Genomic DNA, 27,504 nt, shown 5'->3' on the forward strand with positions numbered 1-27,504 from the left:
CAGAAAACCAAATTTTAGCCCTAGGCCTGAAGGCATTTCAAAAAGAAGCCGCTTCACCAGTTGAGGGGACTTGAGCCATGTATCCCAATCAGAACGTCAGCCTTTGTGACCTCAGCTCTTACCTGCACTCTGCGTCTTTGGACCCCGTCCTTTAGTCTAACCCTAACCCTTGTAGGCACCCAAAGCGACCCTGCACATTGGTTTGTGAGCTAAACCATGAACCGCTTACAGTCCGGGTCAGTGTGGTGCAGATCTGGGCCGGCCTTGCCCCCTGCCCCCGGCTGCAGCGCACAACCTCCGTGACGCATGCGCAGTGCACATGCTTTATACACTGCACAGACAGCGCGCGGATGAGTGTTTGGTGACGCAGGGCCGCACGTGCCCTCAGGGAGCCACCTCCTGCCATACTCGCGCCGCGTCCTAACTGACGTCTTACTGGATCCTTGTTTCCCTAAACTGGCCTCTCTGAGACATCTGGAACGAGAACCGTCCTTCCGTTTTGGCCCCGTTCCACACCTCCTTTTCAGATGTGCTCCTCGAGGCTCAGGGCATCCTGAGATCGTTTTGCTTTTCCCATTCTCTTTAGTAATAATCACCAGTTATTGACAGGTTCCTATTTGGTGAATTAGCTGTTTTACTGCTACCATGACAAATGCTCACAACCATAAGTGCTTAAAACAACACACATTATTATCCTGCATTTGCGTAGGTTGGGAGGCCATAGGGGTCTCCCTGGACCATGGTCAGGGGGCCAGCAGGGCTGCGGACGGGGATAGGGGATGGGGAAGATTTCCTCGCTCGTTCGGGTGTAGGCAGAATTCAGCCCCCGGGGCCAGACGTAGGGCTGTGGACCAGTTTACTTACCGGCCATAGGGGGGCGGTGGGGGGGGGGGCTTGTAAGGCCCCAGGCTCTCGCCAGGCCCTGCGTGCGGTGTCCTGTTCCTCAGACCCTGTTTCCTCCTCAGTTCCCACATCCCTCCCTGCAACCAGGAAAGGGTCTTGGCACCTAAGGACTCAGTCGCTCCTGGGATTAGGCTGGGGCCCAACCATAATCTTCCGAAGCAAGGTCCATAAGCTTAGCGCCATTTGCAAAATCCCTCTTGCCGCGTGAGGTAGCGTGTTCACAGGGCCGAGTTCTGGAATCTCGGGGACACCGTTATTTTGCCTGCTACGTCTGGGGTGGGCTCATGCTTTGTATACAGCACCTCAGTTATTTCCATTTTATCAGAAGAAATCAAGCCTTAGAAAGGTTGGGTAGGTTGGCTACATTATCATGAAATGACAGTGTCATGATTTAAATCCAAGTTTGCTTGATTATTTTTATTATTATTATTTAGTTATTTTTTAAATAGTTGCATTTTCTTTCATTTTTCTTTTTTTTTGGCCACACCATTCAGCTTGCGGGATCTTAGTTCCCCAACCAGGGATCTAACCTGGGCCCTCAGCAGTGAAAGCACAGAGTCCTAACCACTGGACCACCAGCAAATTCCCAAAGTCAGCTTGATTTTTTTTTATAATAAGTGATTAATTTTATATTTGGGTTTTTTTTAAAACATCTTTATTGGAGTATAACTGCTTTACAATGGTGTGTTAGTTTCTGCTGTATAACAAAGTGAATCAGCTATACGTATACATATATCCCCATATCTCCTCCCTCTTGCGTCTCCCTCCCTCCCACCCTCCCTGTCCCACCCCTCTAGGTGGTCACAAAGCACTGAGCTGATCTCCCTGTGCTGTAAGGCTGCTTCCCCCTAGCTATCTAGTTTACATTTGGTAGTGTATATATGTCCATGCCACTCTCTCACTTGGTCCAAGCTTCCCCATACCCGCCGTGTCTTCAAGTCCGTTCTCTGCGTCTCCGTCTTTATTCCTTCTAGCCACCTTGCTCTTAACTCCTGTACCATGCTATGCTATGTGTGTGCGCTACTATATTTGTGCAACACACACACACACAACACGCATTATGAATTAAGTGTTGGAAAGCCATGTTGCACCCAGTCAGTAGTATAGTTTGTACCATTTCTTCTGGTGATCTTTAAACAAAATTTTTTTTAATATTAGTAATACAAGAAAGTGGGGAATTTGGTACATTCTAAATTAATCAAAAAGAAATTAATCACAAGGCTATCAGAACAGAAAATATTTATTTGCAAATTTATTAGTTTTCCAAGACTTCAGTTCCAAAAGGTTCAGTTTCACAGGTTAGCTATGAGGCTGTACCTTGCTTGGAGACTATAAATGAACATGAAGAAATTATACTGATATAATTTCCAAAATAATTTTAATTACTAAAATATTATTTCACAAAGAGTATGCTTATATTTTCATATGCTTATAACTCTGATGTAGTTTTTGAATTAATAGTCAAGTTTTAGGATTGTAGTGGAAACAAAGTATAATATGTGATCACTTTGGGCATTCCATGCTGGTTATCATAACATAAATATACAACTGCCCCAAACTCTTGCAAATATGCATACCTTTGTCTTAGAAACTGTGTTTCTTTTTTCTGCTTCAGGTATCCGTTTTACACCCCCTTGTTTGTTTACCTTCTTTAAAATATTTCCACTGTTAGCAGTCACAGATGTTTTTCTTTTTTTTTAATTTATGGAAATATAGTTGATTTACAGTGCCGTCTTAATTTCTGCTGTACAGCAAAGTGATTCAGTTATCATATATATACACATTCTTTTTCATATTCTTTTTTTAATGCAAAGGTTTATTATTTATTTAAATTTTATTTATTTTTGGCTGCGTTGGGTCTTCGTTGCTGCATGCGGGCTTTCTCTAGTTGCGGCGAACGGGGGCTGCTCTTCATTGCAGTGCACGGGCTTCTCATTGCGGTGGCTTCTCTTGTTGCAGAGCACGGGCTCTAGGCACGCAGACTTCAGTAGTTGTGGCACACGGGCCTAGTTGCTCTGTGGCATGTGGGATCTTCCTGGACCAGGGCTCCAACCCGTGTCCCCTGCAGTGGCAGGCGGATTCTTAACCACTGCGCCACCAGGGAAGTCCTCATATTCTTTTCCACTATGGTTTATCACAGGATATTGAACACAGTTCCCTGTGCTCTACAGTAGGACCTTGTTGTTTATCTGTCCTATACACAGTAGTTTCCATCTGCTGACCCCGAACTCCCAGTGCATTCCCCCCCGCCCCGCCTTGGCAACCACAAGTCTGTTCTTTATGTCTGTAAGCCTGTTTCTCTTTCGTAGATATGTTCTTTTGTGTCATATTTTAAATTCCACATATAAGTGATGTCATATGGTATTTGTCTTTGATGTACTTCATTTTGTATGATCATCTCTAGGTCCATCCATGTTGCTGCAAATGGCATTATTTCATGCTTTTTTATGTCTGAGTAGTATTCCATTGTGTGTGTGTGTGTGTGTGTGTGTGTGTGTGTGTGTGTGTGTGCACCACATCTTCTTTATCCATTCACACAGATGTTCTTCTTAATTTCATCACCTTAGTTTCAAGTTCTCTGTGGTTCTTGCCTTACCGACGTCTGGATGCAGCAGGGAAGGCTGTGCCCTGTGCATGTTCGCATGGCCCGTGGGCGCCTAAGCTCAGACCTGAGTCTGCTTCCTCAGCCTTCTCTCCCGAGGGCAGCTGCCACATGGGAGCAGGACTTACTCATCACTCTGTCCCCTTCCTTGCAGAACCTCGATGCCCTGCACGACCACCTTGCTACCATCTACCCGGGTATGCGAGCACCTTCCTTTAGGTGCACCGATGCAGAGAAGGGCAAAGGGCTCATCCTGCACTACTACTCAGAGAGAGAAGGCCTGCAGGACATTGTCATCGGGATCATTAAGACGGTAGCTCAGCAGATCCACGACACTGAAATAGACATGAAGGTAATGGTCAGTACCTGGGGCTCTTCTGGGCACAGGTGACATGCGGGGTGTTAGAAAGGTGCTCTGAACGTGCCCCTGGTCAGCGCTGCTACTGGCGCTCAGCAGAGGTAGTACCAGCCGTAACACTGGCAGTCTTCTATATTTGGCTTGGAATGCACACACAGGGTAGTTTTTCCTTGTGGGAACAGATTTTTCTTTCTAATTATATATATTGCTCAAGGCAACGGGAAATTTAATTTGCAGTTCCTGTGAGCTCACACTAGCTGGGAAGCAGGAGGACCTTTGTCTGGCTGAGCTGTGGCCTTCAGAATACAAAAAAACCCCCTGTAACATGGACACATTCTAAAGTAATATGAGATGAAGTATTATTTTACTGGGTTTTTGTGTGTGTGTGTGGACTTTTTGGTCTGTCCCTGAAATGTGGTTTGAATATTTCATTTTTGTGGGCTAAAACCTTTGCTTTTTTTTTTTTTTTTTTTAATTAGATCACTTGGTAAAAGAAGCTGGTCTCAGCTGTTGCTAATTCACCCTGTCAGTTTTGAGTGATCATTTCAAGGTACTGATACAATAGCTGTGCAATGAAGGGAGCTATCATTTTTCCTTATTTCTAATCCAGAGTCGCTCCCAGGGAGCTGTGTTTTGTGTGCTCAGCCCCAAGAGACATTTTTCAGTGGCCCTAGGTTTGAGAAAAGTGGGCCGAGGGTACCCTATTTCGGTTTGCTTTCTTTATGGAAAATCTAATAGGCAGTGCTTTCTTAGATCTATAGTTACATTCTAACATGTGTGGGAAGCCCACACTTTAAGTACAGTATTACACGAATAGAAATTGTAACATTTAAATTGATTAATTTAGAAAAGTATGCCGTATATTTAATCTAGTAATGTCACATGAGATTTCACGGGTGTTTTTACTTTCAAGAGTTGGTGTCGTTTTTTACGTGATCCCCAGGTGCATCCTTAGTTTCTCTACAACTAGAAAGTGGGAGTATGGATAACGTAACATTATCAAATCCAGAGACATTTAAAAACTTGGGTCAAGGATTGAAATTCACCCGTGATTAGGAATCTCACTGGAATTCAATTAAAATTGTATACGCCTTTCATTTCCAGCTCTGGATCCTGACACCGAACTAACACTTCACTTATAGTACATGAGCCTGTATCACGGGGGTTGTAAACACTGGGTCTGCTCTTGGTTTGTTCATTACGTAGCCAAGCTGAGCAAGAAGTAAGGGCATAGAAACTTCAGGAAAGCAGCATAAACTGGGCACCCTTGGAAACTGCAGTTGCCACGGTTATTAGAGCCTTTGGTATGGTGCTCTGTATAATTATGGGGTTCACTTTATACATCCCACTTATACAATGTGGGTTGTCTTGTGACCTTCATTTATTCAAGTATTCCAATATAGATGTCTGAAATATTTGCATTTGGTAATTATATTTGGTATATTTAATGTTTTTCAAAGGCACTGTTTTAATTTCCTGAGGTATTCTTATGTTGAATCCCTAAGTTTAATAGGTCCAGAGCTACCAGACAATTTAACTACTTCAGGAATATTAGACCATGTCATGAAGGTGATATACGAAGGAGAGGTTAAAAACATGATCAGAAAAGCTGTTCATTTCGCTGATTTAACCAAGGCAAAAGGGTATAATTGAGGAATTCATTAGTAAATTTAGGTTGCATATAATTCAGTTCTTCTAGCTGAAATGGAAACACAGCAGAACATCAAAATTTTAAGATTGTTTTGTTTTCTTTATGAGACTTTAGGGAAATTAATCTTCATGGGGCAGAATTTTCCAATCATAAATAAGAATACTAATCTTTCAGCAGTGTAGTAGATTAGTGTGACAGTTTTAGTGGTAATATCCTGATTTCACCGTGAAACTACATTTGGGAAAACATATACAATAGCGTCCATATTAATTGAGATTTGTTCTTAAGTGTCAGAGTTGGCTGCAGTGAACTAAGGAAAAAAGTGAGAAAGAGCAATGTTTTGCCTTCATTTAGCTGCAGCTGAAGAAATATTCATTCAGCTATTTCCCATTTTGATCTGGCCGCAATTTGAGATATGGTTTTTTCCCTTTATAAGAGGATGTGTTGGTTGAAGTTTCTTAAACTCGAAAGGAAAAATCTTTTTTAAAGCTTAATCATTTATTTGCCTGTGAATAATATTTAGAAATGTAGTTATTCTTTAGAGAGCTTCGCTCATGATCATGATTACTCCCATAGAATAAAGTCCTAGATTTGGAATTAAATCAAAAAAGGTAATTTGGGGAGGGGGGATTTTTATGCATTTTGTCGATCTATTCTTCAGAAAGATTAGTCAAAATACCCCCATTAGTGGCATGTGAAATGACTCTTCTTCTGTATCCTACCTCATGTGGTACTGTAATTTTTATATACTTGCCGATTGATGGATAAAAAAATGACATGGCATATTAAATACGTATTTCTGTCGTTTCATTTCCCTGTTTGTGCGTGTCATTTTTGACCATATTAAACATACCACTCTGTATGATGTGTAGGGCGTCTACTGTACGTGTGCCTGGCTGAGGGGTGCTGAGCCCACCAGGACAAGGGGGTGCTTCCCCCAAATTCTACCAAAGAGGCTGCATGGACCACTAGGGGACTCGTACCAGATTTGCTATCTTTCTGTGAATTTACTTAGTCAGTCTTCAGATTTCATAAATCAATGTCCAGAAATAATTTTCTATGTTAGGCGTGTATAGTGTTTACATATATTGAATTTTTAAAATTAACCTGCTAAGTGAAGTTCTCATCACCAGTTTCTTAGGTATTTAGGTATTGTAACTAAATGCAGACAATTAACACCATTTCCCCTTTTGGCATCCAGGTTATTCAGCAAAGAAACGAAGAATGTGATCATACTCAATTTTTGATTGAAGAAAAAGAGTCAAAAGAAGAGGATTTTTATGAAGATCTTGACAGATTTGAAGAAAATGGTACCCAGGAATCACGCATCAGCCCATATACCTTCTGCAAAGCTTTTCCCTTTCACATCATATTCAACCGGGATCTCGTGGTCACTCAGTGTGGCAATGCCATCTACAGAGTCCTTCCCCAGGTAAGAGTACATCACACTCCCTTGGGGCCTGAGACAGAAGGCCACAAAGACACTATCGTTACAGGTGACCATTCATACCTTTAACCCTTTGCTTATGTATCAGGTAACGTGGAGCACACTGTACGTCACAGAAGTTCCGTAACTGCACACTAAGTGTGTTTCAGCATACTGCAGCTTTGCCTAGGACAGCTACTTATTTTTTTCTGTTTTAATCACAAGGGCAGTGGGAGAATTCTGTGGGAATAGTGTACTTGTTTTAATGAGGAAGTGAGTAACTTTCCAGTAACGATCAGTTTTCACTTAATTTATTCAACATGGAGCAAATAGTCACTGAATATCTACTGTCTGAAAATAACTTTCAAAATCAACCACTGACATTTGCAGGGAAAAGGAAGGAATTTAAAATACACCAAAGAGGAAAGCGATAGAGGTTACCGTGGGGTTTAGTAGAAAAAGCATCAAAGGACAGCAGTTGGGTGATGCCAGGAATGTACGTTTGACTTGTATTATTATTATTGTTATTATATTATCTTCTTATTCAGACCTGTTGTCAAGTCCTCTCTGCCCACTTTTTCTTTCCTCTCCGTTTCTGACTTTTGGAATTGCACATGACATGTGTCTAGAGATACTTTTTGCTTGTAATTAAGGACTCTTAATTCAGGATGAACTCCCATGGGATCTGGCATGAACCCATAAATCTGGAGGCAGAACCATGTGTGGACTGGGCTGTTATGCTGCCTCTGCCTCTCCTCCATTGATGACCTTGACTGTGTCACGTCCCTCTTGGCCTGCTCTCCCCTTGTTATACTGTGAGGCTAGAGGGTGGATGAACATCACTTAGTGTAAGCAGTCACCCACTTTCCCTTTTATTGGTAATTAGCCGTTTCCCGATAAACTATGAGTGTCGTGGGTGGTTTTGCTATTTAAATTTCATTTTAGGCCGTGGACATCTAACACCTCATGCTACAATTTAAAAGCTAAGTTCCATTCTTTTTTCTTCAAAAATTCTTCTCTTGTTTAGATTAGCTTATATTTGAACATTAGTCCCCTGATTCCATATTAGGTTTCATGTTCAGGCAACTACTGGGTGTTCATTTAGTTGCCAAGCTGCTTAGATGATGATGTGAGTCCACAGTTGAGGTCACTTTCCTACGAAATAATTACGATTTTCTATGTTTAAGTGCTGTTGAGCTGGTCTGATCTAATAACTACTATCAGATCATAAGAATTATTTGCTAAGTATCCTTTTGTTTTCATCTGCATTTTAGCTCCAGCCTGGGACCTGCAGCCTCCTGTCTGTCTTCTCCCTGGTCCGTCCTCATATTGACATCAGTTTCCATGGGATCCTCTCACACATCAATACGGTCTTCGTACTGAGAAGCAAGGTATTGAGATATTATTTCAGTAAATGTGAGAAAGTAAGGTCTGTTACAGATTAGAAGTGTTCCACAGGGATAATTAGCTGCGAAAACATTCTGTGAGATGCAGAAGGTGTAGAGAGAGAAACACCAGAGCCCGAAGGGAGTCCTATTTCAAAGGCAACGGTGCTGATTTGGGGTTTGCCTGTAGGGAAGTGGGACCCTCTCCTCTGGTTAGAATAAACGCGTGAGAGTTTGGAGAAGGCCTCGCCCAGGCTGCCCGGGTGCACACGATGAAACCAACACCTTTTACTCAATATACAGCTACAGACTCCTATTTTAGAAATCTGGGGAACTAATAAAGATTTTTTTAAACTTCACCCAAAGCCGCTGGTTTGTTGTTCCCTAAATTGTCTGTTATTCTTCAGGGCATTTTTGTGGGGAAATACAAGTGATAACATTTTCATTCAGTTGATAGTTGGTGGTACCCAGATCTCGTAGTTTCTGTTCTTGGGGCTGATGTAGCCAGTGTTCCAGAGGACGAAGCTCATCCTCCCTTCCGCCCTCCACCTACAAAGGTCTTCCCCACACCTGCTTCCTGTATTTGGATCCAGCTGCTTCCAGCTGCTCTGTGCATGTAGGGGTGGGCATGGGGACACTGGGTCTGGTCTTTGCTAGAGCCTGGGATTACGTGCTGTGGCCATGGTGGAAAATCAGAAATAAGACTCACTGCAGCTTTCCATAAAGATGTGAGAGTAGCACAGCTACTGTCTTTCTGGGTTCAAAGGAAGCGGTCAGTTGGCTTTTCTGCAGTGATGTAAGGCTGTCTGCTTGTTACCTGGCGGACTCTGGTGAAACGCCTCTCCTGTTCTACCTGGGCCGATGTTCTCCCTTACGGTTTGGTGGGAATGAGGGTCTCTGTGTCCTTCTCGGCTGAGTCGTTAGGTAGAGACAAAGGCATGAGTGGACAGTTGTGTCTTGCCTTTTCCAGGAAGGGTTGTTGGATGTAGAGAAATCAGAGTGTGAGGATGAACTGACGGGCACTGAGATCAGCTGCTTACGGCTCAAGGGCCAGATGATCTACTTACCTGAAGCAGACAGCATACTTTTCCTGTGCTCACCAAGGTAATCACTTCGAGGTGAATTATAATAGATAGAAGTACCCATCTGGCGCTAATGAAGGAGTCCAATATCTTTTTATTCAATTGTTTCTACAAAGTATGCTTAGACTTCACAACTCTTCTTATACGCCTCTCTATAACAAGGATAACTTCATTGAACATTTGCAATAAACTCGGAAGGAGTCATGTCTTCTGTTTTGTTTGCCATATCTTAGTCAATTTGCTGAGTGTTTATGCCATTAGATCAGGGGATACCTAATCTGAAGGTAGCTAACTCTGTAGCTTTGTACCTTCCAAAGACACATCATATGTCCATAAGCAAACTATAAAGCATGTAATGCGATGGCAGAAATACATGGTTATATTTGGCACCAAGAAGTTACTTTTCTAATGATTTCTGGATGTAAGCTATTTTATAGTAAAACTATTTCACTACTTTAACTGAGATATACTATTCAAAATATAGTTTTAAGTTGACATTTATGTAAATAACGTTATTTATAATAAACATAGGGACTTCCCTGGTGGCGTAGTGGTTAAGAATCTGCCTGCCAATGCAGGGGACATGGGTTCGAGCCCTGGTCCGGGAAGATCCCACATGCCGAAGAGCAGCTAAGCGCGTGAGCCACTACTGCTGAGCCTGTGCTCTAGAGCCTGCGAGCCACAGCTACTGAGCCCACGTGCCACAACTACTGAAGCCCATGCGCCTAGAGCCCATGCTCCACAAGAGAAGCCACCACAATGAGAAGCCTGCGCACCGCAATGAAGAGCAGCCCCTGCTCGCCACAACTAGAGAAAGCCAGTGCACAGCAACAAAGACCCAACGCAGCCAAAAACAAATAAATAAATTAATTAATTTAAAAAATAGATATAATAAACATTAGAGGGAAGTACAACTGTAGGTTGGTATTTTCCCAACGTGACAAGCATTCTACTAAAAGATGCATGGGAATTTAGAGTAAGAAACACATACCTAAATTCACTTGAGAGCAGTAGACACAGATAACTGTAGAACTTGTTGTTAGGTGATAGTTTGTGTATTTATAACTTTGTGCAGGCCAAATGTATGCACATTATCTAGTAACACTCAAGAAAGGATGTTTTGGTGGGCTGTTGATTAAAAATTTAGTTTAAAGTCCAATTGATCACTTTTCATTTAAAGATATTGTCTTAAAATTTCTGAAAAATCAAATGAATTTTGTGACACCTTCCTTGGAGATTATTAATATGGCATTAAAGACTCTGTAAGACTAATGATGGGGTTTTCCCCGAGAATATATATTACGAAAATAAAAGAGACAAAATTAGGGAATGTAAACTCTTTATAATTTTTATTAATAAACTCCACTGATCTAACTATATATCTTCAACTGCTATAAATAAGTGTTCTTCCTTCGGCCTCTTTCCAAGTTGAGTATCGGTAGAATGACAGCTTCTCAATAGGGACAGTTTCTACTCATGGAGAGAAAGGTTTCTTTGGAAATAGAAGCAGGAAATTTAGAGTCTACTTGCTAATCACCATATGCAGAAATTGGCTACATAGTGACACACTCACCCGTTGTCATATGGGACCTGCTCATGTGTATAGAGAAACCAGTACTCACACGAAATGAGATCAACTGAAAGCAGTTTTACTTACAAAATAAATAACCCCAAGAGGAAAACAGTTACTGGCACAAAAACAGAAATATAGATCAATGGAACAAGATAGAAAGCCCAGAGATAAACCCACGCACATATGGTCACCTTATCATTGATAAAGGAGGCAGGACTATACAGTGGAGAAAAAACAGCCTCTTCAATAAGTGGTGCTGGGAAACCTGGACAGCTACATGTAAAAGAATGAAATTAGAAGAATCCGGACCACCATACACAAAAGTAAACTCCAAATGGATTAGAGACCTAAATGTAGGACCAGACAGTATAAAACTCTGAGAGGAAAACATATGCAGAACACTCTATGACATAAATCACAGCAAGATCCTTTTTGATCCTAGAGAAATGGAAATGGAGACAAAAATAAACAAATGGGACCTAATGAAACTTAAAAGTATTTGCACAGAAAAGGAAACCATAAACAAGACTAAAAGACAACCCTCAGAATGGGAGAAAATATTTGCAAACGAAGCAACTGACAAGGGATTAACCTCTGAAATTTACAAGCAGCTCATGCAGCTCAATATCAAAAAAACAAACAACCCAATCCAAAAATGGGCAGAGACCTAAATAGACATTTCTCCAAAGAAGATACAGATTGCCAACAAACACATGAAAGGATGCTCAACATCACTAATCATTAGAGAAATGCAAATCAAAACCACAATGAGGTATATAACCTCACACCAGTCAGAATGGCCATCATCAAAAAATCTACAAACAAATGCTGGAGAGGGTGTGGAGAAAAGGGAACCCTCCTGCACTGTTAGTGGGAGTGTAAATTGATACAGCCGCTATGGAGAACAGTATTGAGGTTCCTTAAAAAACTAAAAATAGAACTACCATATGACCCAGCAATCCCACTGCTGGGCATATACCCTGAGAAAACCATAATTCCAAGAGTCATGTACAACAATGTTCATTGCAGCTCTATTTACAATAGCCAGGACATGGAAGCAACTTAAATGTCCATCAGCAAACAAATGGATAAAGAAGATGTGGCACGTATATACAATGGAATATTACTCAGCCATAAAAAGAACCAATACCGTATGAAAACACATATATATGGAATCTAAAAAAAAAACAAAAAAAACCAAATGGTTCTGAAGAACCTAGGGGCAGGACAGGAATAAAGACGCAGATGTAGAGAATGGACTTGAGGACACAGGGAGGGGGAAGGTAAGCTGGGACGAAGTGAGAGAGTGGCATGGACATATATACACTACCAAATGTAAATTAGATAGCTAGTGGGAAGCAGCCGCATAGCACAGGGAGATCAGCTCGGTGCTTCGTGACCACCTAGAGGGGTGGGGTAGGGAGGGTGGGAGGGAGATGTAAGAGGGAGGGGATATGGGGATATAAGTATACATATAACTGATTCACTTTGTTATACAGCAGAAACTAACACACCATTGTAAAACAATTATATTCCCATAAAGATGTTAAGAAAAAAACAGGAAAAAAAATAATAGCTCATTAAAATAATAATAAATATGTTTTGAGAACGAGACATACTTTGATTAAGTTTTCTCACTCAGTATGAGCATTTGAACCCTTCATTTTCATTTCACAGTTATAGTCATTTTTCCTCTGCTCACTGGCAGGTCTTGTAGACCGTTTGCTGGATGAGCTGGCCTCTTTCCTGAAGGGTGTGTGTCAATAGTAAACTGATCATTTTAGTTTTCTTTATTAGCATGCTAATTTTTGCTTTGATTTATGGACATTTCTGCTGAGAATATATTGCAGGGAAACATTTTATTAATCCCAATTTCTTTAGTAGAGTCACAACACAGTTATGTCACTTTAGAGAAATTATTATGCACAACTAGAAATAATTACTTTGCATTTAAAAAATTCAAACCAAGAATGTAACCTTCAGACATTTTAACCAAATACTAAATTTTTTTAAAAGTCAACTTTTTACTGGTAGATCTTCACCAAATCGATAAATACCACGTTGTTCTAAGAATGACTTAAGTTACGAAGATGCATCAAATTCAGCAAGAGCAAATACTGTTTCAAATAAATGAGAAAATTTGTCAAAGAAAATACGGGTAGTAGAAGAAATTAGAGCCAGAAGTAAGAGCAGAATAGAAAGTGCATGTTAGAAAGTCATGAGTACAGAAAAGTCATGTTGAAGATGGGTCATAAATCAGGCTGTAAACCTTTCATCATTGTCTGTGAAAGAGAAGATGCCTAGTTACGTCATAGAACCCCTAAGGCAACAATGAACTAGCTTCTCAGAAGAAACACTGTTATCCTTGTTAAAGAGAGGAAAGATAACTTTTTCTTCATCTCTTCATAATGAGGGAAAACTGTGGCAATAATAAGTAACAGGCTTGTGTTAAAAACCCGAGCGGGTTTCGTAGGGCAGTTTTTCGCATTATCTTTTAATTTAGGCTGATGGCCTTAGACAGTGCCATTTGGCAAAACTGCATGTCAGGTTCACTGCATGTCAGGTTCACTGCTCTTTTGACAGATGTTTAAATATTGAGAAGAACGAAGCACATTCCTCTCGCTTTTCTCCAAATCTTCCGCCTGACCTGCTGAATGGCAGGCGGCGGGATTAGACTCCTGGACAGGAGCCAGGGCAGTGTTACCGTGGGGACCCTGGGGACTGACAGTGCCTCCTTCTCCCTGTGACAGTGTCATGAACCTGGACGACCTGACCCGGCGAGGGCTGTACCTGAGCGACATCCCCCTGCACGATGCCACGCGGGACCTCGTGCTGCTGGGGGAGCAGTTCCGAGAGGAGTACAAGCTGACCCAGGAGCTGGAAATCCTCACGGACAGGCTGCAGCTCACACTGCGCGCCCTGGAAGATGAAAAGAAGAAGACAGACACGTAAGCACGTGCCCTGTGCTTAAAGAGGGCGGGCAGGGCTGGCAGGGCTGGCCTGCGTGGTAGCCGGTGGCCCTGCCGTAGTTAAGACTGACCGTCAGGCTGCTTGCTGCGCAGCAGGCCCGTAAATCCAGACACAAGTTGCTGGGGCAAGGAACAGCGATCGTAGTCGGAAAGATGGCAGACCCAGAAGATGGCGGGCTCGTGTCCCAAACGACCATCTGGCCTGAGTTAGAATTCGGGCTCCTTTTGTACTAAAAGGGGCAGGACCAGCCGAAGGGGGTGGGACCAGCCAAAGGGGCGGGGCTAAAGCCAAAGGTGGGTGGGATCCGCCAAAGGGGCGGGGCTAAAGCTAAGCACTTCCTGGTTCCTGGCCGCGTCTGGGGCTGGGAGGTGTGAATGTCTTCCTTCCTGCGGCCGCTCCCTGGTGAACCTGGTTAGGCTGTTTCCTGGGAGCTAAACCCTGCTCCCCAGGCTCATGACCTGGGGAGCAGGGTTCCCAGAGATGGGCCATCGTGTACAATTTAATCTGATAAGCAACACCCCGTTAGTGATTAGCTTGTAATAGAACACAGAGGTTCTTCCCTATAACAGGACTCCGAGGCGTGGGACCTGCCGTAGGTCTGGAGTCCTAGGTAAACTCTTAACACATCACTTCAATAGAAGTTATGCACACAGAAATCAGTCAGTCCTAATAGTAATTTTACAAACCAAGCTGGAAGAATATACGCTAAAGCATGTCTCTGGAAATGATTAGAAGAATAATTCAAGTGCATATTTCAAGTCCAACTACCCGTTCATCCAGTTCTTCACACAAGAGGTGTACCTCTAGGTGCCAGGGCTGCCCAGGTGCTGGGGGACACAGAACACTGAACTTAGATTTGGCCATTATATTTTAAAAGCGTTCTGTTCTTGGACTCCAAATTATTTTTGGGTTCGGCAGGTGTGAGTCTGACAGACTGTAGTGTCATTTGTGATGACAGCAATTGCATCTGTAATTTGATACATGAACAAAGGTATCAAAACACAAAACTGTTATTTTTCTACGAATGGTGGATTAAATTATGAACTACTGGGCAAGGAACATTTAAGATAATATTTCGTTTTCAAGTAATTCATTTAAACAAATACACATTGTGCATACTGCTTGGCCTCGCTTGAGTATATTAATTAAAATCAATTAAAAGCATGAAATCACTGACTTTCGTAAGAGAATTTTTCCGGTGGTCTTGCGTGTTCATTTTTAACGTTTGTATAATAGGCAGCTGTCTTGGAGAATTGACCTCATCTTCCTTCGTGTAAGAACTGTGTCACTCTACTTGACACCATAGGGTTGGTAACAGCACCACTTCCTGTCCTTTTCTTGCATTGATATGTGTGTGTTGCCTGTGGTTGGATGCTGTGCCCACAGGTAAACACAGCAATTAACTGTTTATTGGCAGCTAGATGGATAGAGAATCCACGTAAACGTCTGTCTTCATCCCTAGCTTCTTCCTGCCCTTCTCCTACTTTGTATAATGAAGCTGAAAACTAGTTTCTTCGACACCACTTTACTTTCCTCACGGCCCTGAAGGGAACCCCTTAAGCGTTCCGGTATTTGGCAAATTTCCACAAGTATGTGGGATGAGGTGGGCCAGTCAGATTCCTCCTACTGCTCGAGAAACCACTCAAAATGTATATTTATCCGTCTGTGGTACAGCTTCCACCATGAAAAATAACACAGTTTATGGAGCTTGTAAGATAGCACTTAGCACCAAGGCTCACAGTCACCTGGATCTGTAAGTCTGAGTTACTCGGACCCTGCTCGGCTGTTATATTGGAAAACCACCAAGGTTTCCATCTTCGTTGGTGTTTGGTTTTCAAGGTGATTTAATTATAAACAATTACTATGAATTTTTGTTGAAATGAAGTAGTTGCACTGGTCACATTTAATATTCAAATACAGCTTTAAAATGTTGTATAAAGTGTTCTCTGTTTGAAAGTGAAAAGTGAAACACTGAATAAATTCCACTAAAGGTAGCGAAAAAATGAGACCTCAGCACCATTCTGCACCTTAACCTTGGCACCGGTGCCGTCTGGCTTAGGGGAGGAAGAGGCTCGGAGGTGGTGGCTACTCCTGTGCGCCGTCACGTCAAGGAACCGCAGGTCTGCCTGCTTCCGCTTCTCTGCTCAGCTCTCACCCCTCCCGTGTGCTCACCACTCTCCCTGCTCCCCAGGGCCCCTGGTCCCGTCAGCGTGGTCTCAGGATTGTCAACGGAAATAGGATCTTTTCTTGTCTAGACCAATTTCTACCTGCTTTATCCGTTTCTTCCATGAAGGAGTGAGGCAGGAATGAAACAGAAAAATCTGCCCTTTCTTTCTTCCTTCCTTCCTTTCTTTCTTTCATTGAAGTATAGTTGATTTATAATGTTGTGTTAGTTTCAGGTGCACAGCAAAGTGAATCAGTTATATATACATATATACATATTCGTTTTCAGATCCTTTTCTGTTAAAGGTTTTTACAGGATATTGAGTAGAGTTCCCTGAGCTGTACAGTAGGTCCTTGTTGGGGAAATCTGCTTTTCACGTCAGATGACAAACGTTGAGGCAGATGGCTTATCCCTGAGAGGTGAACGTATCCCTGGTTTTGTGGGATCCAAACAGTGCTAAGTGCTTGAATGGCTTCTTTCATCCTGTGAACATCCCAGCAGGAGCGTCGACACACAAGACCACGCAAGACAACTTCGACTTCCCGGTGTCAGTCCTCTGTTTTGTTTGGCTTATTTTGATTTGCTTTGAATTGGTTTGGATTTGGGGATGTTCTGTGGGATTAAAACAAACCAATTATTTATATTTTCTCGACTTGACTTACAAAGATGGCTAATAGCGGGTGTCCTGTCAGAACCCAAGCCTGCACAGTGCACATGGCATTGAAGTCTACGAAGTGGGCTGGAGAGGCACTGAAGCTGCTCTCAGCATCTCTCACTGTGGCTTTGTCCTCACCCCTCTGGACAGGTTGCTGTACTCTGTCCTTCCTCCGTCCGTGGCCAACGAGCTGAGGCACAAGCGTCCAGTGCCCGCGAAGAGGTACGACAACGTGACCATCCTCTTCAGCGGCATCGTGGGCTTCAACGCCTTCTGCAGCAAGCATGCGTCTGGGGAAGGGGCCATGAAGATTGTCAACCTCCTCAACGACCTCTATACCAGATTCGACACTCTGACGGATTCCCGGAAAAATCCGTTTGTTTATAAGGCAAGTCCAGGTCCTGTCCTAATGCAGTGCCATTCCCTGACTGTAGCCCTGCAGGCTTGGTACGGGCAGCTCTCATGCCTTCGTTATTTACCATTTTCATAAATAATACGTCTCGTTCTAAAACATTCTCTTCCTTGTAACCCAAATGAATGGAACAGACGATTCCCTAGTTAAAATAAAATGTTAAATCCGTGCAGGTGGTTTATGACACGTAATATAAACATGGCATTCGTGTCATTGGTCTGCAAGCAACATTTTTACTGAAAGGTAAAAGTGATTTGCACAGTAAAGAAGCCATGGAGCATAAGAAGGGGACTCAGACCTGCTTCTAGATAACATCAGCTTGAAGGGAAACGTTTATAAGGCATTTCTGCCCTTCGTTTCAGTTAGTAACAAATATAATATTGGAAAAATGCAGTCAGTGGAATATTGCTTCGTAAAGGCAAGAATGTGAACTAAACCACCTCCAGGCATCTGGAGTCATAGAAGTGTCACAAGGACTATTTATTTTATAGTCTTTTTCCGAGGAACAGTGTAACACTTGGTGAGCACATCATAAAAATCAGTGGTTAATGACCAGGATAAATCACTGAACTGGGGGCAGTGGAGCTTTGGCCCATCCAACCATCAGTGTTTTAAGGGGAAATAGGGTAGTAAATTGTTCTACTGGGTAGTAAGCATATCTGAGCTGAGAAACCGGGACTTAACTAGAGGAAAAATAATGCCTGTAATCCGACTCCAAGTGCCAGATGTGTACATTTCAAATAATGACGTTTCTTCTTGTTGGAGTTGAAGGTATCAGAATTTTAAGAGATTCAGGGGAGGAAAGTTGAAAGTTATTGATAGCAATTGGAAGAACGTGTTCTGTGTAAGGGTAGCAAGTGAAACAGTCATGTTTGTACTGACCAATCTGTGCCCTGCTAGGTGGAAACGGTCGGTGATAAGTACATGACGGTGAGTGGGTTACCAGAGCCCTGCATCCACCATGCACGTTCCATTTGCCACCTGGCTTTGGACATGATGGAAATTGCCGGCCAGGTCCAGGTAGATGGTGAATCTGTTCAGGTTAGTAGATAAAACAGATATTATAATGGTAGTAATAGACCTTTTGGACAACTGATTTATATTCTTGACCAGCTAATCATTAATTATGTACAAGGAATAACATCTTGACAACAAAGACGAAGATTTTTAATGTTTTTTTAATTGAAGTATAATTTACAATGTTGTGTTTCTACTGTACAGAAAAGTGGTTCAGTTACACATATATAACGTGTATTCTTTTTCATGTTCTTTTCCATTATGGTTTAATACAGGATATTGAATATAGTTCCCTGTGCTATACTATAGATCCTTGTTGGTTATTTATTTTATATAGAGTTGTGTGTGTATGTTAATCCCAAACTCCTCCTGATTTAATCCTCCCTCTCCCTTTTCCCTTTGGTAACCATATATCTGTTCTCTATGTCTGTGAATCTGTTTGTGTTTCGTAGATATGTTCGTCTGTGTCATATTTTAGATTCCACATATAGGTGATATCACATGATATCTGTCTTTGTCTGACTTCCTTCACTGAGTATGATAATGTCTGGGTTCATCCATGTTGCTGCAGATAGCATTATTTCATTCTTTTTTATGGCTGAGTAATATTCCATTGTATATATGCACCATATCTTCTTTATCCATCCTTCAGTGGACACTTAGGTTGCTTCCATGTCTTCGCTATTGTGAATAGTGCTGCAGTGAACACTGGGGTGCATGTATCTTTTCAAATTATAGTTTTCTCCAGGTATATGCCCAGGAGTGGGATTGCTGGGTCATATGGCAGCTCTACTTTTAGTTTTTTTAAGGAACCTCCATACTGTTCTCCATGGTGGCTGCACCCGTTTACATTCCCACCACCAGTGTTGGAGGGTTCCCTTTTCTTCACACCCTCTCCGGCATTTGTTATTTGTAGACTTTTTAATGATGGCTGTTCTGACTGGTGTGAGGTGATACCTCGTTGCAATCTTGAGTTGCATTTCTCTAGTAATTAGCGATGTTGAGCATCTTTTCTTGTGCCTTTTGGCCATCTGTATAAACAAAGACTCATATTGTATTGAACCCATTGTATTACATTCTTCCATAGAAATGGGAAACCTGTCCACCTGTTTGAAATCTTCTTTATTCCGTGTACTGAAAGTCATGAGGATGAGATAAAAACCCCTGTCCCTTCTGGTTTATTTTTTAAAATCTCTTTCCTGTGTCTCATGTAAGTTGCCAGATTCACATCTTTGAAAGCTTCAAACTTGACAAAAAGAATGTTTCTCTTGAAAGATTTCTGTGAGGGTTTTTGTCTGTAATATGCTTGGAGTTCTAGAGAATTCTTATGATTTTTATATGATGACTCTGCGTTATTCTTTAATATAGAGTAAGCAATAATTCACAGTATTGAATTTATTAAGGCGGAGCTTTGATTTCTGCAGATAACGATAGGGGTTCACACAGGGGAGGTAGTCACCGGTGTCATAGGACAGAGGATGCCTCGCTATTGTCTTTTTGGAAATACTGTCAACCTCACAAGCCGAACAGAAACCACTGGACAAAAAGGAAAAATAAATGTGTCTGAATATACATACAGGTCAGAGACGCATCTAGGTATTTACTGATTTGAAAAATGTCTCTTTGCATGTGTTTTAATTCCCTGGGTGCTTTTATTACCTTTAACATTTATCACCTCTGCTCTTAGGATTATTTATTATTTATTTGAGAAGATGGTGTCATTATTTCCAATTTAAGTGATTCTTCACCATCTTAGGAGTTTCTGCTATGATCATTGTTACTAAAACCTCAAGGTACCTTTAAATAGCTTTGATGTGTGTCACTTTCTCTGTGCAGCCGTACTCCACGTTTCTCTCCCTGTCCCCTGTCCCCTTTAGATGTCTCATGACACCAGAAAATTCAGACCCACAATTCCATTTGGAGCACAGAGGCCCAGTGTCCATGAAGGGCAAAAAAGAGCCAATGCAAGTTTGGTTTCTATCCAGAAAAATTACGGGAACAGAGGTATGACTCATCAGAGTGTAATTCCTTTTTTAAGACAGACTATAAACATGGGAGCTAAATCATAATCACTGAAAACACGTTTCATTTGCAAAGAATTCTTGCTTACGCGAACTCTTCAGTAGAGCAGCAGAAATACTGAACCGTTAGTGAGCCGGTTAGAACTATACAGACTTCTTAGCGGAGACTTTATGGTTGCTGGTTTTGTCCTCTAATGAGATGAAAACCAAAGCAGTAGACGGAGGAGACCTGGTTTTGGTTGTTCCTCCGCAATCTGGCTCAGACCCAGCTGGGGAGTGGGCGGTGAGGGGCGCCCCCGGGCCCTCCCCAGCGCCCTCAGCTGTTGTGAGGGCGCCATCCGGGCCAAGACAGGGCCGCCTTCACGGGAGGTTTCCTAACCATGACGCTCCAGCTCCTTGTAAGGGCCACGCTGTCACCTCGGGGGATGTTTGGGCATTTTTGGACATCCAGGTCCCTCGTGTGTCTTTCCTGGAGAGAAGAGTGATCTATACTTTTCCGGAATCTAAATGATTCCGCAGGGAGGCTATAGGTGCCTGCTCGTGCCCTGGGTGTACTCCAGCCTGAACCCAGGTGCTGGGGGGCCTCAGAACTCTGGGGTTCGCTCGGTGGTCCTGTGACCCAGGGTGGCTCGTGACACCGAGGTCCTGCCAGCTTTCCCCCCTCCCAGTGGGTTGCATCAGAAACAAGTCTGATGCTTTGTTCCCCGCTGATGCGCTGGTTCTTTAGAGAGGGGGAGACTCCTTGACTATATGTCTTTTCCTGGATGTACACATTCGTTATAAATACGTTTAGAGTAGAAGTCCTAAAAGGAATGGAATGCCAAGTTCTAAAATACTTACCTTCATCTTCTCTTCACTGTTCTCACCTCTGGTTCTAGCTTGCTTCCGATGTTCTGATAAATTAGCTTCCCGCCAGCATTGCTCATTTGACTTGGGTGCTTCTGTCTCATCCAGCGTGATGCTGGGAATGACTTAGAAAAACTGTAGATATGAATGCAGATCAAATTTTATTTAAAAAGAGAAAGAAAATCTTTGGGAGTCCTACAAGCTTTATTATCACTGAAAATTAATACCCTATTTTTTCCACTTTGTAAAGGAAACAAAGCAGGATGACAACTGAATCTTGGACCTTGAGGTGAAGAGGATGGGGTTTGAGGTCCAGTCTTCCCCTAACTCCTGCCGAGCCTGGGAGCAGTCATTCCCTTGGTCCTTTTCCATTTCCCCAAGCCTTTCTCCTGGTTATCTCTTCCCTTATTCATTATTCAGCTTGAGCTCTGCTTGTGAGTATTTTCAAGGTTTAGTATATTATCTGAAGTTTGGCTTCATGTGGGTGATGTGAGCTTCACGTGTCTTAAAATCTACTACAGGCATCACCTAACATGGTGACTTGCAAGTAGTAGACACCCAATAAATATTTGTTGAATTTAATTAAATGAAACAGAACAGTATTTGGCCATGTCTCTCTCTCTCTCTCTCTCTCTCTCTCTCTCTCTCTCTCTCTCTCTCTATATATATATATATACACACACACACACCCCATGGTTTTCCATATCTGTTCAGTGCTCTATATATATGCATATGTATATTTTAATGACTATAACATATAAAAAAGTTTTGTCATGTTGGTGTATATCATTATAGAAATCATTTTCTAAAGGAGTGAATTCAGAATTTTAGGGAAAAAATGCAATTTATTTTCAGACTCCCCAAATAAGAATTAATATATCATGCTAAGAAAATACTCACTAGTTTGAATTATGCTCACTTTCCTTCAGAAATAGAGAATGCACATTTCTGTTATTAAACTATTGGGTTGTTCACTCAGATCACGTGGCAATTATAATTCCTCTAAAACGCTGTCGTTTGCATTGTGCCCCTTGTGTAATTATAAGTCTCACTACTCCCGTGCAGCTATTAAAGCGGCACTGTTTCACAATGAGCTATTGCGTTAGTTTGGGGTAAACGTTAGGGGCTCTGACCACATCCAAGGAAAAAGCTGGAAGCATGGCTGGGGTGTTCCTGTTCGTCAGAGCCCCTGCTGGCCCTTTATTCCCAGAAATTAGCTCCTTTATCTTAGCTTACAAGAATGTGACTATATCCAGGGCATCGTGTTCAGAAAACTTACTTTAATTCCAACATAGAACGCATTCCTGTTGGACTCGTTAGCCTGTCGTCCTTCAGTATCTCTGATAATTTATTAACATCTATCTTTATAAAATATAGTACAATTACTTTTGTGTAAAAATGTTTGTCTTTAAATTTAGCATTTCCTATCAGCACATTGATATTTGTGTAAAATGTTCTGTGTTCATGTGTAAGAGATCCTGCAATAAATTATTTTTTCCACTTGTCTCTAGACAGTTTTTAATTCAATGAAAATGAAATGAATAGGCTTGTCGGTCATTTGATTGATTAGTGCCGTTTTTGGAATACATCTTGTCACTTTTCCTGTTACAGGCTTTCATTTTGATTCCCTGCTGTTAGGATAAAGCTGAATGGTCCCTCTTCCTCAGGCCTATTCCCAGATGGTATTTTTCTCCAATGACAGCGGCAAGACCAACCTTGGCAGGCGTGGGGAGGATATTTGCACAGATACGTGTGAAGTGACACTGACGAGCTCCCGGCATTTTAGGGGTGAAAGACACGTACAAATAGCCAAACCGTCTGATATTCATAGTGATGAAATATGTTCAAGACACAGAAAGAATACTCAGAGCGTGAGAAACAAGAGGACGGAAGTGGGGTGGGAAGAAGGCGGCGGGAGACCAGCTGGGTTTTGTGATGGTTTTGTCTGAAGGTAAATTAATGCGTCCCTTGGAGAAGCCTACTCTCAGTGCCTCTGGGTCCCATCCGTTCAGGCCTTCTGGGTAGCACCAATAGAACCAAATGTTATGGAAAGGTAAGAGTTTCTCAGCTTGATTTGAGGGTAATATGTCCATGTTTTTAAACTTCTACAGAAGAATAGCAATTTATACCCACGCACAAATATATTTCAGAACCAGTTCGTTATCTCATTTTACTGAAATCTTGAGTCACCAGATGACATGTTCTGTCTCTTCGTCATGGAAGGTGTGACGTCGTGGTTTGTGCTAAGAGGTGTGTACGTTTGGTCTTAGCCCCCGTCCCCTTCTGGCTCGGAGCTCCTACAACTCCAGGAATTTCCTAAGTGATGAAAATGACAAAGGTGTCTTTCATCATGTTAGTGACGTGACTCGGGGCCTGCGCTGGGTTGGGGGGAGCTTGTTGCCAGGTGAACCGACCTGGAGTTCAGAGGGTGGGAACTTTTAGTCCCACCCTGCCCCGCGTCTCCTGGGAAGGGAGAGGGCCTGGAGGTTAAATGCTTGCCAGCAGCCAGTGATCTCGTCAAGCGGGCCTGTGTGATGACGCCTCCAGAAAAGCCCAGAGGTCGGAGAGCTTCCGGGTTGGTGGACACGGGGCGAGGCAGCGGTGGGCCTGCAGCTCTGCGTGTCTCCCATCTGGCTGTTCTGGGTCACAGCCTCTTGTAATTACAAGGCAGCTAGTAAGTAAAATGGGTCCCTCGGTTTGCGTTTCTCTCTAGCAGGGAACCTTGGGTCTGCGGCCGGTTGGTCGCAAGCGCGGGTGACAACCTGGCCTTGCTTTGGTCTCCAAGTGCGTGCGTATTATAGGGCTGAGCCCTGAACTTGAGGAATCGGAGGCGATCTTGGCGTAGATGGTGTCAGGACTGAGCTGCATTGTAGGACACCCGGCCGGAGTCCTGAGAGTTGCTCTGTGGTGGGGAAAACACCCCACACTGTAAATGGGTGCAGATTCTTACAGGGGAAGAAAAGAGTCACGTCTCTGCTCACCATTAAGTAGGTTTCTCTTTGCAGCCTCGCTGCCGGCTCTTAGGACCGCTAGGGGGCAGCAGAGGGGGCCGTGCAGAATCGACGGGGGGGCGGGCGGAGGGGGGAGGGGAAGGACACGGGGCTCTCGTAGCAAGCGCCGCTGGCGTGGCTCGGCTCCGGACCGAAGGCTGCTCCCTGCGTGCAATCTGGAATTCATCCCTCCCACAGTCCCCTTCGGTCAAAGGAACGTCATGAAAGTAATTATTTTTACGCCATTATGACCGTTTGTGTAGCAGGAAAGCTACTCCTATGCATCATGTTCAGAAATTTCACCCACATTTTTCCTGCTGATTCTGTAGAAAGGTGTGTAAACGTGTCAAACAGGCCATTTGTACTAGAAGCTATAATTTCGTCCAGAATCATTATAGGCAAGCTAAGTTGCATGTAGCTCATGTTAAAATCTATCAAATACAAATATTGTTTATTGACAAGGAGAAAATTGGAAAACCCCTTATTTTGCATTAAAAAATGCATTTAAATGATTCTCTCTTGCTTCTACCATATTGGAGAGAGGAAATAGTATAGGGTAGATGTAAAAAACCAAACAAAAGCAAAAACCGCTGTCCGGAGAGTCAAGAACCTGAGTCCAGTTCTGGCAAGGCCAACCCTGTGGTCTTGGCATCTTAGATTCCTAATCTGTGAAAGGAGCTGGACAAGATGATGTCTACAGTTAATTCTTGCTCCAAAATTCCAACATTTCTGTGGTGAAAATTTCAGGGCAGGGATGCTGTGACTTTGGCCTGGCCCTCTGGGGAATTCTTAGAAAGACAATCCAGTCTTAACTCTTTTTAAGTCAAGTAACAATGAGCAGATCAACTGGGTGATTTTAAAGCTAATTTCTAAGAAATAAACAACTCTCTGGCAAACACCTGCTGAAGACTTTTGACTCCAAGCTAAAATCAGAATGACTAGGTCATATTAGTGTATACAAGTATTAAAGCATTAAAAACTGGCCCTATAATATTTCCCTAATTATGTTAAGTCCAAATTCTTTAGTAAAGAGCTGGGCTTTTGATTCTCTAAAAATAAGGGGAGAAAATGTACCTCTATTTCAAGCAGTAATCTTTTTGAGTAGAAGATAACCTCTTAAAAATTAAGGACAGGAAGTGTCAGTGAGTGGTACATATAGTTTTTTTAAAAAAAATTATTACCAATAAAATGTATTGCCCGTTTTGTATTAACTTGCAAAATATTTCCTGTTGAAAAAAGAAATCTGTAGCCCAGAGATGGAAACCACTTAAATATCCATCAGTGGGTACATGGATAAAGAAAATGTGGTCCATATATACAGTGGAATATTGTCCAGTTTTTAAAGAGAAGGAAATCCTGCCGTTTGCAGCAACATGGATGAACCTTGAGGACATTATGTTAAGTGAGATCAAGCCAGACACAGAAAGAGAAATACTGCATGATCTCGCTTATGTGTGGAATCTAAGAAGGGCGAACTCATAGAAGCAGACTAGAAGGGTGGTTACCAGGGGATGGGAGTTGGAAGAAGTGGGGATTGTTGGTCCATGTGTACAAACCTTCAGTTTCAAGATGACTAAGTTCTGGAGACCTAGTAGACAGCAGGGTGCCTCTGGCTCATGATGCATTGTGACACCGTGCGCCCCAGGCTGGGACTCAAACCCACGGGCTTTTAATTAGAATCACTCTCCTGGTGTCAGGACTTCCTGAGCCTCGGGTTCTTTGTGTCTCAGTGCAGGAGGAATTCAGCGAGAGGCAAAGAGATAGGCAAGAGGTTGATTTATTAATCTAGGACGCTTGTGAGGGATACAAGTGGGCAGGCGAGGGGGCTCTGCCCTGAGAATCAAGCGGGCTACATTCTTATAACCAAAGGGAAGTGGGGAGGGGAAAAGACTGTCTTCTTTCTTGTTCCTTGAGTAGCCATCACTAGATCCTCCTTCGTATTGGGCGGGAGACTGGTTGACCCTTTGAGGTCAAACTAGGACAGACATAGTGCTCGTTCAAACCAGCAGAAGTGTGGTGACAGAGACTAAAACATGTCAAGTCATCTCAGGTTTCATATAATGAGGGTCTCCTACTTCGGAATGTCACCTTTCCCTTATATTCCTATCCTTGGTCCTAAGGATCGTTGTCTTGCTGGACTTGACCAGCAGGATGCAGGCCTCATTTTTTTGCTCAATGGCCTGGGGCATATCTCGTGCTTTTATTTATGAATTTATAGTTAAGCAAGCCTGCTTCCTTCCACAATGTTCTGATAGCTTTCTTGAGTGGTCATGGACTCACAGTGGTCTCCCAAAGTTCCCTCTCTATAATCCCCTGGTGGGATTTCTAAAACTCCCTGTGTAACTCTCCTATTTGATTCCTATCATTTGTACACGAGAAATTTGCTAAGAGGGTAGATCTGAAGTGTTCTCACCACACACACACACACACACACACACACACACACACACACACACACACACACACGGTGACTATGTATTATGTTAATTAGCTTGATCGTGGTGATCATTTCACAATGTATACAAATATCAAAACATCACAAGGTACACCTTAAACATATGCAGTTTTTATGTCATTGATACCTCAGTAAAGCTGAGAAAAAATGGTTTTACCAACTTAAAAAATAAATTTAGGGGCTTCCCTAGTGGTGCAGTGGTTGAGAGTCCGCCTGCCGATGCAGGGGACGCGGGTTCATGCCCCGGTCTGGGAAGATCCCACATGCCGTGGAGCGGCTGGGCCCGTGAGCCATGGCTGCTGAGCCTGTGCGTCCGGAGTCTGTGCTCCGCAACGGGAGAGGCCACAACAGTGAGAGGCCCGCGTACTGCAAAAAATAAATAAATAAAAATCCATAAATACTTTCCTTTTTGTGGTTTTCTGCATGACATGAATACACTTCCGCATAATTTTTATATACCCATGATTACAATAAAATGGTAAAGCTCTGGGCAACCACAGCACGGAAACCTGACATAGCGATTACACATAGCTTTTAATGTATTAGTACAAATAACATCCCCAAAGGGATTTCAGTTATTTTTGTGTAAAAATCATCACGGTGAAGCCACAGGCTGAGCCAGCTGAGTCCTCAGCTCCTGGGCAATTGGCACTCTGATGGGGGTGGGCAGGCTGGCCCGCAGGAGTGAGGGGTTTGTATCCTGGAATCAGAGACACGGTGGAGGCAGGGCCTGAGGAAAGCATCACTGTCCTGAAGTATGCAGAACTCAAATTTAGGATCTGCCGAGAAAGTCTAGCAGCCTGTTTGAAGAAGCCAGCAGCTTGGAGGGTTAGAGGCAGGACAGATCTGGGAGTGAAAGGTGTCTGAGCCTGAGGCCTTTGCAGGTGCCCAGTTCCTGTGCAATGATGTTTTTGGAACACATCTGTTTAATGATTTTATATCCTCAATTTGAAGTGTAGAAGAAGATTTAAATAATGGGGTGGTTGTTCCTTGT

At 42.7% G+C, this 27,504-nt stretch overlaps 1 protein-coding gene across 1 annotated transcript in view; it reads left to right on the top strand.

Annotated features, from left to right (window-relative positions):
• Positions 1 to 22,570, top strand: part of GUCY1B1 (guanylate cyclase 1 soluble subunit beta 1) — a 47,451-nt gene extending 24,881 nt beyond the window's left edge. The window contains exons 5-14 of the mRNA XM_033421569.2: positions 3,660 to 3,857; positions 6,716 to 6,946; positions 8,215 to 8,331; positions 9,296 to 9,429; positions 13,731 to 13,928; positions 16,920 to 17,157; positions 18,082 to 18,222; positions 19,623 to 19,777; positions 20,076 to 20,202; positions 21,316 to 22,570. Of these exons, the coding sequence (XP_033277460.1) occupies positions 3,660 to 3,857; positions 6,716 to 6,946; positions 8,215 to 8,331; positions 9,296 to 9,429; positions 13,731 to 13,928; positions 16,920 to 17,157; positions 18,082 to 18,222; positions 19,623 to 19,777; positions 20,076 to 20,202; positions 21,316 to 21,339 (1,563 nt within the window). The 3' untranslated portion in view covers positions 21,340 to 22,570. The remainder of the gene's footprint in view (positions 1 to 3,659; positions 3,858 to 6,715; positions 6,947 to 8,214; positions 8,332 to 9,295; positions 9,430 to 13,730; positions 13,929 to 16,919; positions 17,158 to 18,081; positions 18,223 to 19,622; positions 19,778 to 20,075; positions 20,203 to 21,315) is intronic.
• Positions 22,571 to 27,504: the final 4,934 nt, after the last annotated feature.

The sequence above is a fragment of the Orcinus orca genome, chromosome 4 (assembly GCF_937001465.1).
Source record: "Orcinus orca chromosome 4, mOrcOrc1.1, whole genome shotgun sequence".
Classification (NCBI taxonomy): domain Eukaryota; kingdom Metazoa; phylum Chordata; class Mammalia; order Artiodactyla; family Delphinidae; genus Orcinus; species Orcinus orca.